The sequence below is a fragment of the Arachis duranensis genome, chromosome 5 (genome assembly GCF_000817695.3).
Source record: "Arachis duranensis cultivar V14167 chromosome 5, aradu.V14167.gnm2.J7QH, whole genome shotgun sequence".
Taxonomy (NCBI): domain Eukaryota; kingdom Viridiplantae; phylum Streptophyta; class Magnoliopsida; order Fabales; family Fabaceae; genus Arachis; species Arachis duranensis.
Window position 1 is genome coordinate 82259098 of NC_029776.3, and position 13203 is coordinate 82272300.

General features: G+C 33.4%; 1 protein-coding gene and 1 long non-coding RNA gene across 3 annotated transcripts in view; both read left to right on the top strand.

Moving 5' to 3' along the window:
• The window catches only part of LOC127747758 (uncharacterized), an 11245-nt gene extending 8837 nt beyond the window's left edge, over window positions 1–2408 (top strand). For both annotated transcript variants that reach the window (XR_008009628.1, XR_008009627.1), the window contains exons 3-7: window positions 381–948; window positions 1520–1586; window positions 1664–1742; window positions 1843–1969; window positions 2264–2408. This is a non-coding gene — a long non-coding RNA (uncharacterized LOC127747758). The remainder of the gene's footprint in view (window positions 1–380; window positions 949–1519; window positions 1587–1663; window positions 1743–1842; window positions 1970–2263) is intronic.
• An 8210-nt stretch (window positions 2409–10618) lies between these two features.
• LOC107489797 (replication factor C subunit 3) lies at window positions 10619–13177 on the top strand. The gene is made up of 6 exons (XM_052261765.1): window positions 10619–10756; window positions 10854–10886; window positions 11392–11560; window positions 11917–12098; window positions 12758–12894; window positions 13029–13177. Exons 1-6 carry the CDS (start codon window positions 10619–10621, stop codon window positions 13153–13155), a joined length of 786 nt encoding a protein of 261 aa, XP_052117725.1. The 3' UTR covers window positions 13156–13177.
• Window positions 13178–13203: the final 26 nt, after the last annotated feature.

Genomic DNA, 13203 nt, shown 5'->3' on the forward strand with positions numbered 1-13203 from the left:
AACACACAAACTCATAGTAAAGTCCAGAAAAGTGAATTTTAACTAAAAACTAATAAAAATATAATAAAAATTAACTAAAACCTACTAAAAACATACTAAAAACAATGCCAAAAAGCGTACAAATTATCCGCTCATCACTTAGCTTATAATTTATAATCATTAAATATGAAAAATTGAAACTTCAACTGTATGCTTCAAAATAAATTGCAATTAAAAAGGTTGTGTTACTTTTGAGTTTAAAAAGTGATTTTGAATAAAATTGGTTGCATATATATTAAGTGCCTTGATATTCTAGTTTTGAATTTCGTGAAGTTTGGTTTTCCATGGATTTGTATATAGGCTTTTGGTTTGATATCTCAATTTTAATTTGAATGCTGCAGTTATAATCCTCTTAAAAGGAGAGAGGTTTGCAAGGGAGGAAGAGAAGGTGGCAAGAAATCAGCCTAATCACAAGCCTCCACCAAGGCTTCTTCAGCACTGAAATCTCACTCTTATCCTAGAAGAAATGAAGTGCCGTCTGCAAATGCTGCTGCAAGTCAAGCTGCAAAGAGGCCCTCTTCCTTTGGTGGCCCTACTCATGATAAAAAGGTGTATGTCTTTTTTTTTCTTTTTCTTTTTTTTTACAATCTAAATTTTATGAAAGCAATAGTAAAGTGTATTTATCTTGACTAATTCAAAATCAATGTCGATAACTGAGCTAAAGCTATCCATTGATTGACTCGAGAAGGAGCACGATTTCTACTTTGCGAAATTGAGGAAAGTGTAATGTGGTGGGAAGTTCAATGCTTTAATGTATTCATTCATTTATCACTCTAACATAAGTGATATGTTATTTGATACTGCTTTGTATAATGTATTCATTCATTTATCATTCTAATAACTTGTGACTTGGAAGACATGTCTTAGAATTTGAAATCTCACAAGCATTCCAAGGAAAAACCTGATAAGGTAATTAAGCCATGAAACCTCCTTTTAGGTATAAATGGAATAAATTATTTCACTTCTTTTTAAATGCTTTTGTATAGTAGACCTTCATGTCATCACTCTGATTCTCTTTTTATTTATGTTTTGTGCACACCTCCAAGTATAGGAGAATGTGTACAATTGATATTCATGAATAAAAGAAAAATTTAGACACAAATGGAGTTAGTATATAAAAGTTAAAACTATAAATGTTTGCTGCACAAATGCTGGTTGCAGGGTGCACATGACCCCCACACTAAACTGAGATAGAATTATATGAGAATCTCTATAGAAAATGAGATCAACTAATTGTATTTCGATGATAAAACTATGTATGTGTTTTTATTTCAATTTAAATCAAGCTGTGTTAGTTGCCGATAACATATCTCGTGTAAAGTATGATTAGCCATTGATTATAGATTAAAAAAAATAAGTTGGATTGAATTTCAGCTTGTAAAGCAAAGGAAATACGTCAATCTAATAGGATTATTATTCCGTCAGTTAATCTTGTGAAACAAACTTTGTAAGCAACATTTCTATGTACTTTTTCATTTAGGGGCCTTGCAAAAATTGTTCCCGCTCTTGCTGCTGGAAACTCCATTGTGCTCAAGCCTCCAACTCAGGTAATCAATCATATCCTCTATTCACATATCCTCTATTCACATGGTTCATTGCTTTCACTTGGCTGGTTTTCCCAAAGGCCTAATCAACTGTGTTACCGGCAAAGGCTCGGAGATCGGTAACTTTCTTATAATGCATCCAGGTGTAAATTGCATAAAGTGAATGAGAGTTTAATTTGTTCCCTTGTGAATTCTGATATGAATCATGCTGCCATTAAAAAAATTGACTTTTACTTTCTTGGTGTGTGTGTGAGAATAGCTTCACTTGTGGAGACACCGGCATTGCAATTTCAAAGAAGGCAATGGAGTTGGGAGGAAAAGATGCATGCAATGTATTTGAGGATGCTGATCTTGATCTTGGTTCCTTAAAACTCAAGGATATAACGGTACGAGCATATAGAATTTATCTTTTTCAAGTATACAATTTTGTGTTCATGTATATATACAATTATTAGCTGTATTCATTAAGAATGATATGTAAAATATTTGTAACCATTATGGATTTTCTAATAAAGTTGTAAGATGTTTCTTACATAGCAATATTTATCTCTAATCGTAGACTTAGTGGCTTACTTGAAAAGAATTGTAATATATACACAATTTTTTATATATAATCTCTTATTTTGATCTTATTAATTCCCTTCATAACAGGATTATGATCATTATGCTTTTTCATGTAGGTAGCCATGATGAATTAAGATATGAACCCTACCCATACACTCAACTTGCACAAGTGGAAGGAGACCATAACCGAGTCGCTGAGATATTAGTTAATTTATTAATGAATGTATATACTTACACAAGCTTATAGGCTTGGAGTATTTTTTGTTATTTAGATTTGTATCATGATTTATTACTTTTCAAAAGAAATTTATGTATTAATATTTTGAGTTTAATGAAATATCTCATTTTGTAGTAATTAATTTCAGTATATTTATATTATGCTTAATAATAATTGTTCGCAAAAACAATTGAGATTCTAGAAAAAAATATAGTTCGTTGCTTCTAAGAAAATGAGTATAATATAACTAAAAAAGTCTTAAGATTTTAGCAGCAATAGTAATAGCAGCTAAAAGTGAATAATAGTATAGTTTTAGAATTTTTTTAATGGCCATATAAATTGCCGATAAAATGGATTTTAGCGACAATAGTAATGGCAACTAAAAGTGAACAATGTTTCCATTTTAGAATTACTTTTAGTGGCTATATAAATTGCCAAGAAAATTACCTCTAAAAATTATATACTTTTTGCGGCTATTAAAATGGTCTTTACCGACAAATGTTATAATGGCTACTAAAACCTTTTAGCAGCGAAGCATAAGACGGCTAATGTCTAATTGCCGGTAAATGTATTAACGGCTATTTTTATTGCCGCTAAAAGTAAAATAAATGACCGCTAAAAGTGATTATTTTTGTAGTAATAAAGATTTTATAAATTATATGTAAAATATCAAGGACAATAAAAATATAAAAGAAAGTAAAGAAATACAAACCATAAATGAAGAAAATATTGTTATTACATTTTTATTTTTTGGTAATCTTTATTATATTTTCAATGAAAAGAATGAAAAATGTACAAAGTATGCAAAATAAAAATATTAAATATAGTTTAGTAGAATGAATAAAAAATTATAATTAATAAAAAATTGAATAAAAAAATTCGAACAACTTTATATGGATAGAATTCAATTTTTTATATTAAAAAAGGCCTTGATATTTCTTTCTAGAAAAAAAAGATCAAAACTTGATTGAAAAAATAATTAAATCATATAAAAACTCCAAGAAAAAATGTTAGAAGATAAAGAAATTATAAAATATTTAGATTTCTGTTCGGTAGGTCGGGTACCAGATGGTTCGTGGGTGATCCTCGGATGAACAGGTGGGACGTGGCCTAGAGATGGGTCGCAAGGTTGAAGCGGGAAAACCGACATTCTGAGCTCTCGATGTGGAGGGGAGGTGTCACCTGCAATGACACTCCGACGCTCAAGTCAGTCGAATGTGCAGGCGAAAAGGGGATAAGGTAGCAAGTGACGTACCCTAGGGGAAGGGCAGGACCTTCCCCATATAAACCATGTCAAAGGTGGGCCCATCAAGGACAGGCCCACCTTCCTTGATACCTCCTTTCCATAGCTGTGATGCAGCTGTCAGGGACGCGTGTTCGGGTCGGCGATTGAGCGTCTCATCCCTAATCGTTCGGGTCGGGTGGTACCCGGGTCGGCCCAAACCGCAGGTGGTTTGGGCCAGGCCGTAACAGTGCCCCAACACGCCGGCAATAATCGCGTGGACTGTTGGTGGCGTGTTCTCTCTGCTCCCATATGTTGTCGCCAGGTCGGTCATTCGTGGAGGGAACGCGCCTCTTGTGGGTGTGCCCGTTCGTTGCGGGGATGATCATTTGTCACCTCATTCCTCGTGCAGAGTATTAAATGTTCATAATGGGTTGGGAAACCCCGCGTGCAAAGACGGATTTGCCCTTGGCCTTTTCGCGCTCCTTCGAGGAGCAGTTTTAAAACCGTTTTGTATTCGCTTCTATTTCTAATGTTCGATTATCTCCATCCCTCCATTCGATCATCTTCCTCTTCTTGGTTCCCAGATTTCCCAGAGGGCTATTCTTGCTTCCTTGTGCACTTGCTTCTCTTCTTCCTTCCTTGATATTTGAAACTAATCCAGGTAAACATTTGGTTTTCTATTTTCTGCCTTGCGTTGGTTTTAGCTCTTGCCATTGCTTCTTATCACATGCATGTTGTTCGTTTGATCTTCTTTAATATCGAGTAGGTGTACCATTAGGGGGGTTACCATTCCAGGGTAGGTTCTTGTCAGGATTTATCTTTAGGCATGCTTAGTTTGGGTTGTTGAACGAGTTTAAGTGTAGTTTCTGGGTTTTTTCGAGCTCCCGACCTCATAGACTAATCGAGTGGTACCCCCACTGTAGGTATGCCTCGTGTTGTCGCCCGGGCTTCTACCTCTGACGCGAGTTATGACCCGTATGCTTGGGTGGTTTCTGATCTCAGAGACTCCCCAAACCAAATGGGTGAGGAGGAGCTCACCGAGTTCCGTCAGGCCGAGTACCTGTGTGGGGGCACTGACGAGGAGGCCAACTATGACGTTTACGTTCCTGCCCCTCATGAGCGGTTATACGAGCTCAACTTTCATGCCTCCCGGGTTGCCGACTGGATTTGGTTTTACAAAGCCATGTTCACCCAAGTGGGGGTCCGCATCCCCTTCTCCGCCTTTCAAATGGGGCTTCTTGGTTGGATCTCCGTGGCACCATCGCAGCTGCATCCGAATAGTTGGGCTTCCATCCGCTATTTTGAGATGGTGTACGAGTATTTGGAGCTGCCGGTGTCCGTCGACGTCTTCCTTTACTTTTTTAACCTTACGAATCCTTCTAAGGAGGGGAAGGCGAGGAAGGGGTTTATGTCCTTCCGATCTGCCCAGGGTCGGAGGATTTTTGGCTTGTTCGAAAACTCTTACCATGAGTTCAAGGACAAGTATTTTAAGGTTCGACCGGTTAAGGGTCGTCACCCTTTTTGGTTGTCGTTGGAGGGAGAACGCCTATTGGTTAATATTTTATTTTAAAAGATAGTTTCCTTTCATATTAATATTTGTTAACAGTAACTTTACGTAATTGATTAAATTTTTTTTCATTTTAATCAAGTGTAATAAAGCTAAAAATTAGTTCAGATCACTATAAAATCGATTAATAACTATTTTAGAGTTGATACACTTAATACTAGATTAAGAAAAAACAAACAATACATAATATATTATTTTTTTCTTAATCAAATTATTATATTTCAAATTAATTTTAATAAAACAACTTAAAATTATAATTTCAATCTTATCACATGCATAGTACGAATTATTATACTTGTTCAATAGTAGTATAATAGGATTGATCTACTTTATAATAGGAAACAAAATTTTTAATTAATGATATATTAATTTGATTATGTATTTTAAGAATAAATAATTATAATTATGCATAATTGGTATATAATATTAATAATATACGATATAGTTTTCTTTTAAATGATAGTTTTTTTATGTTAATGTTTCTTAACATAAATTTTATGTAATTGATTAAAATAATTATGCATTTATATAATAGTAGTATAATAGGATTGATATACTTTAAAATAAGTAAAATAAAATTAATTAATGAGTTATGCTATGTGTACACTAAAATCAGTCATTAAAGTTAACTATCAGTATAAAATATATATTAAAATACGAATACACATTGAAAATAAATTAAACCACACATATTTATACACAAATATATTGGTGGTTGATTTTAGTGATTAATTTTGATGTACAAAACTACAAATAGCATTTTTCTTAATTAATGTTATATTAATTTGATTATCTATTTTAAGAACAACTATTTTAAAGTTAAACTCTTAAGAATTACAACTAACTTGGATTAATCGAGTGATAATCTTTTAATTCGGTGGGGTTTAATGGAAACCATATTCCTAAAAGTAGCTTCTATATTCTCCTTTATGCATGTTACAATAGTCATTTCTCATTTCTTATATATGATAGATGTATGAATAAAAAGTAGTGTTTACATATTCAATTCTTTAAATGAATTACCTTTGCATGATGGGTTAATGCTAACGCTCTATATAGGGGATAGAACCATCACTCTCTATCTTCAACCCTCTAATAAGCTTCCATATTATTTTTCATATTATACCTTACATCTTCATCTCATCTATCAATTCTTAAACAGGTCTAACAATGACCAACATATCTTTTCTGCTTATCCTTACACTTGAAAAATTGACAACACAACTCTCAAAGCTGAATTTCACAATATACGATTTGTAGCCCATAAATGCATTTTATCCTTGCCCACTATCTTGTCAAGCAATAAATTTTATTAAGGAAGCTTGCTGAGTTTACTAATTAGACTTTATTCATTTTTATTTATCTTATTATTTAATAAATTAATTATTAATTATTTTTGTGATTTATTCTCATATATAAGGAACTTGAAACCTTAATTAGCAATTGATTCGCCAAATCTAATAGACGAAACATGCAATAGTTATTTTTGGTCAAAATAATGAAAAAAACATAAAATTTGTAGCCTTGTTAAGTTTAATCAAATCATTGCTATTAAAATACTCCTGTAATATTTGCTTGTACATAATAATAATAATAATAATAATAATAATAATAATATTATTATTATTATTATTATTATTGTTGTTGTTGTTGTTGTTGTTGTTGTTGTTGTATGAAAATAAAGATCAATTATTAATTCTTTAGATATAAATAAATATTACTAATAACAAGATCAGAAGCAAATTTTTAATTTGAATCAAATATTACATGTGTACAAAGAGAGGAGACCTTATTAATGAATTAGTGTTACAGTTACAAAAGTAACATATGAATTTGTATATTTATTAATCAATTAATTCTTGTGGTGAAAGAAAGGAGGTTTTCTTTGTAAATCCATGCACCAAACGATTCTGCTTTGATACCGATATTGTGAATTACTTTGTCAGTAAGGACATCAAAGGAAGCCAATTCATCGTTATAGTTTTCGATAAAATATATTAAATCACATTTGTTGCCCATTCCGAATGGAAAATCAACTTCTAGAATGTGCCTAACTGTAAAAAGTTTCACCCAAGATTCTTTCACACCAATTTCACCCAAAATGGATATTTCAATGCAGCTATTTTCATCAAGAGAGGAAATTAGAGCAAGAGACTCATTGAGCACTCCCAAAACTCTAATGGGGGAACATCATTTCTGTGCGCCAAAACAATCGATGTGGTTTGAAACGTTTCAGTGCTGAGGTTAAATGACACAATTACTTCTTCATACTCCTCACAGCACCAGTGACATACTCCATTTAAGTATTTTACAGAACCTTGATGTAAAAATTCATTGTAATTCATTTTAAGCTCAAGTTTTTTCCAACAATTATTTTTTAGACTATAAATTTGCCAAAATGGAGAAGGTCCATCTAAGTAAAATTCATAATCAATATAATATACACATTGAATTACTTTATAGTCATCATTCATATTATCATAACCAAATCCATGAACACTTACCTCTAGATCAAAGCCGGGCTCATCAGTAATAATACTCGGAGGAATAATTTTATGCTCGTCTGTTTTGGGGTTCCAAAGTCCAATTTTTACTTTTTTTACCTTACGACCATAAGTTTCAGAGTAACATATGATACCATCAACACATTCTATAACCATGCCGGAAACATCATATTCCTCAACTAGACTTGGCAAAACTAATCTAACTATGTTTTCATACTTTTGTCCAGAAAGCAAATACACATCTTTTTTATAGACGTTGTTTCCATCACCTCTTCTGTCATAAAAATCTCTCCATAGAAGGAGAGACGATGAATAAACAGTTTTGGATTTTAAATTCTCGTAGTACATACTCTTGAAATTAGAATTTTCAAGTAAATTTAACCAAGACTTCTGCACGCAACTAAATCGCTTCAAAGATTTAATAGGTAATTTTGCCAGAATTTCTAATGCAAGATCATTAGAAATCTGATCGCTATAGTTTTTCATTTGCATTGAAGATGAAGGTGGAAAAATTATAGGATAGAATTTGGCGCTTGTGGTGTGCCTCGCAAAATGTAATGAAATAAAGTAAAATTTTTAAAAAAATTCAACGGTTTTACATTTTTGTCGCTCTATCTATTTCTCTCCTAATCAAGATCTCCAATATTTAGGATTAAACATCAAATCAATCAAATGATTGATGGGTAATATATATAGAAAACCTAAATAAAATAAAAAGGAAGTCAATATAAATTGTGAGCATTTGAATTACATTTGCAATTACAAATATAAATGTATAATATAATTATTACTTATTACGCTTGATTTATTTATAAATGTTACCTAGATCATTTTTTATTAGTTTAATGTTGATTATGGTTAATTATGGTAGAAATATATAAGGAATATATAAGGTAATACAAATTGTTGTGTGGTTGCATTTTATGTATTTTTTTATATACTCTTATTATAATTAATTATAACTAACATTAAACTAATAAAAAATGATCACTACTAGAAAACTAGTTATTACAGACAGATATTTCCGACGGATTTTATCCCACTGAAATACAGACGAAATTTCAGAGGGATTTTTTTGTCGGAAAACAAAAAAAATAGATTAGTATAAATTACAGACGGAAAAGAGAATCCGTCTATAATTCCGTCGGAAAAATTAATTTTTTTTCGCAGAATGGTTACAGACGGATTTTCCGTCTGTAATTAAGCTGACAAAACGCGCGTTTTATTAAATTATTACAGACGGAAAATCTGTCTGTAATTTAAAATTTTCCGCCAGAAAAAAAATCTTATACCTAATCTACCCCTCTCTCTCTCTCTCTCGAGCACCTTTCACAAATAACTCTAACCTAATCTACCCCCTCTCTCAAGCATTCCATGAAGATAAACACCGTCTTCATCGTGCCTCAGGAAGACGATTAACCTAGCTAACCCTAACCTGTCTTCATTGTGCCTCACTGTACCCTAACCGTCTCTTCATTGTGCCTCACGAAAAACCCCTAACCACCACGAAGAACGTCGCCGGTCGCCGGCGCTTGCAATGCCTCCGTCGAAGAACCCCTAACCGCGACGAAGAACCCCTAACCCTCCTTTGAGTTTCTTCGCTCTTCTCTCGCCATTCTCACCCTCAAGCTCACTGAGTCTCACCTCTCTCACGGCTGGTCTCGCCGTCGACCTCTCTCTATCTCTCCAGTATATCGCTTCTCTCGCGGGCGTTTCAGACTCAAGGTCGTCACGCTCTGTTTCCGTCGCTGCTCTATCGCGCTCTGTCGCAAGCGAATCGATGGAATTCGACCCGATCCCAATCGTTCCTGCTCCAAAGAGAACCAGAGCATCTACCAGTAGCTGTTTAAATTACGCTGATTTAGGTATGCATTGTTTAAATTACGCCGATAAACCTTAGGGCTCAATTTTTCTACGCCAGTTTTAGCTAGGTTTAGGCAATTTGTAAGATAGAATCAGTTATACACTATACACTAAAAGAGTTTTGATTTCAATGCTTAAACTACTTTAACTGTAGTATGTAGATAGAATTTCTCTTCTTCTTTTGAATATTATCCGAATCTGGAAAGTGGAAGCTTGGTTCTTTTATTTGTCATAAGAAACATATCAGAGACTCAAGCTAGTTCTTTCTTTTTGCTGCTTTTCAAAGATTCTATCTCTGAATGTGCAAAGTAGGACAAGATGGAAAGTAGAAGGAGCAAAGCAATGGCTGCACAGAAAAATGGGCGTCGATCAAATCAAGAAAGAAAAATGGCTTTGATACAAGATGTATGTGATAATTTATTAGTGAAATAAATTTTCAGTACATAGAGTAAATTAATGTTTTCAAACTTGACAGGTTGATAAATTGAAGAGAAAGCTGAGACATGAAGAGAATGTGCATAGTATACTTAATACTTGCTTTCTTTCTTGTCAGGTCTAAAAAAAACAAACTCACTCTTACGAAGAAAGTATAATTAGGAATTTAGGATGGATGAATTAAGTTTTAACTAAAAAAATAATTTTGTGCGGTTACTAGGATCAATACAGGGTGTTTATTATTATTCTATCAAATATTCAGGAACAAAGTCGAAGTGGCTGCACTAGAACAGAAAAGGCTAGGCATTGGCGATGGATCAGTTGGGATGTTCTCCTCACTTATTGTTCGCGCATGCAGGTAATTCGCTAGTCCATAGTCAATTCCATTCACTTTTCTCATTGCATCCCCTTTCCTTGTTCTCTTTGCTTTCCTTTTCCTTTCTCTTTTTTGTTCTGATTAAGCTCTGAATATCAAATTGAAACATGATACTATTTTACTTCTGTAAGAAGGATACTGTTTCTTTCTTTGATTTTAGAATTTGCTTGATTGAAAATAGAAGGATTCAAGAATCTTTATGCTTGTCTCTTTACTTCCTTTCTAATCCACGTAGTGCAATAACCAAATTGTGCTTTTGCTTCTACTTGTGGGAGTGATATAATATGACATTAGGCTTTATATCAAAGTCCCTAATGAAATTATCCTTGGTTTTTGATGAATCTGATGATGATATTTGTGGATCCTCAACAACAAGTATCTCTTTGATTGCTTCAGGCATGCTTTGCTATAACATGAGTAGTGTTAACATGAGTAGTGAGTAATGTAGTTCAGTTTTGGTTTATTGTCTTGGCGCCCGCAATATGATTTGTTCTAATTTTTTTTTCATATACATTGTAGGTGAAGGTGGAAAACAGGACCTGGAAAGTGGATGTAAGCTTCCTTCTATTTACCGAGTCCTTCTTCCTTATTTTGCGGCTTATTAGAAATACTTCCTTATATTATGGTTGGGGAGATTTTCTCTGATAAACTTTCAAGTCCTGAAGATGCTGATATCAACATGTCACTAATATGTGATTTTAAAAGATTATAATTATTCAAAGAAAAAATATTCTGAGGCAATAATATGTAAACTATATGACATGACTTGGAAAATAATGAATGCCTCAATGTTCCTCAAAATATTTGTGTTGATCCTTTTAACTTAAAAAGATATCCGATTCCTATAAAAGTTACTCACTGTTGTGTGTGCTTGCCACAGGGGATCACACTTGTTCAATTTTGGGTTATTTTCCCCCACATGTGGATTATGATGCATAACAGATTATGTTTGAATTATATTCCATTGGTTTACATATATAGCAATCTGAATAATTGGCAATTTGACATTTTATAAATTATTTGTTTCTATTTTAAAGTACTTGAGAATTGGTTTCAGGCTGGTAGTAGATCGATTGATCATGAGCTGACAACACTATCAAGTGCCAACCACATTGAAATGAGTCCAAATGATGCAGGTTTTCAGGATAGATACATTGTTCAAGAAATAATCAAAGAAATGGCTAAGAATAGACCTATTGATACCAAAGGGAAGAAAGGATATAAAGGTAACTTGGATTCTTTGTTTTTAATTTTTTACATGAGTATGGTTTCAATCAAATAGGAAGTAGGCACCTTCCAATAGTCAACTAAGTTTGGTCGGATTTTTTGCACAATTTTGTCATCGTGGTTCCTGTATTTATTCATCTTTTGAAATATTTTATCTTGGACTGTTATATTGCTGTTTGATCTGGCATTTTCTAATTGAAAGTATTCTTGTTGTCCCTTTATTTTTGGCAATGTTAAAGGGGCAACCGCTTTCCCCTGGGGTTTTTATAATTAATATATATGGACTAAAAGCTTTTGCTATGCCTTTCTTATTTTTTGTTGACAATTGCATTCTGATATTTTTGTCCCATATCAGTACTGGTGCTCAATGATGTGGACAAACTCTCTAGAGAAGCACCACATTCTCTCCGCCAAACCATGGAGAAGTACAGTGCTTATTGCAGATTGATTCTGTGTTGCAATAGTTCTTCAAGAGTCACAGAAGCTATCTGCTCTCGTTGTCTGAATGTGCGAATAAATGCACCAAGTGAAGATAAGGTCAGCACTTAATATATGCTACAGTAGCTAGGGGAAGAAAGGAAACTATCTTTTGCTTTCCAGTTTCTATAAGAAAAATATTTTTCATCATTGTGGCTCTTTGCCTTTCTCTGGTGGGGATGTACTAATTAGTAGCTTTTGTTACCTAATTTCCTATTGAAGTAGGCTCAATATTATGCTGATTAAGAAAGTTGGAAAAAGGAAATATAATTGAGTATAGAATGAGTTTGCTTATCTGATAAATGCAATGTTTGATTTACAACTATCTCTATCATTACTTTGTGAAGCTTTTCTGGCATGTTCTCTACTTAGAATTTTAGATATGCTTGTTAACCACTGCTATTCAGTATTTCAGTCGAGAAAAACTCATACTATTTGTTGAAGAAAGAAAGAAAACTAAGAACTCACTCTTGTTAACCACTGATAATAATGGTATATTTTGGCTGTTTGTTTCAATATATCTGAAGCTGCTCTCACTCTTGTTTAGATTTTGAATTTTGTACAATATGATATAATATAATATGCTACTGACCAGTATCCAGTATCCACTGTATATAAGATAGTGTCAAAGGAGTACTATTATTATATTGATTATATCTTCTCTAGTTTTCTGATTTGAATATTTATCTGTACTTAATCTTTGGGAATCTCTGTGGCAGATTGTTGAAGTTTTGGAATTCATTGGTAAGAAAGAAGGGCTGCATCTTCCCCCTGGTTTTGCTAGTCGCATAGCAGAGAAATCAAATAGAAATTTAAGGAGGGCCATGTTGTCTTTTGAGACTTGCCGTGTACAACAGTAAGCCTCATGGATTTCTCACCATATTGGATGCATCACCTTAATTCATCATCTCAATTCTAAGGCACAACTTAATGGCAACTGCTGCCATTAATTCTATTTCATTTTGTTGCATGTTTCTGTGTTTCTTTTAGGTATCCTTTCACTAACAAACAAGCAATTCCCCCAATGGACTGGGAGGAATATATTTCCGAAATTCCATCTGATATAATGAAGGAACAGAGCCCAAAAGGTTTGCTTTATACAGAGTTTACCCTCTAGATTTTCCTCATAAATATTTTGCTAGAGCATTGAAATCACAATCAGGTC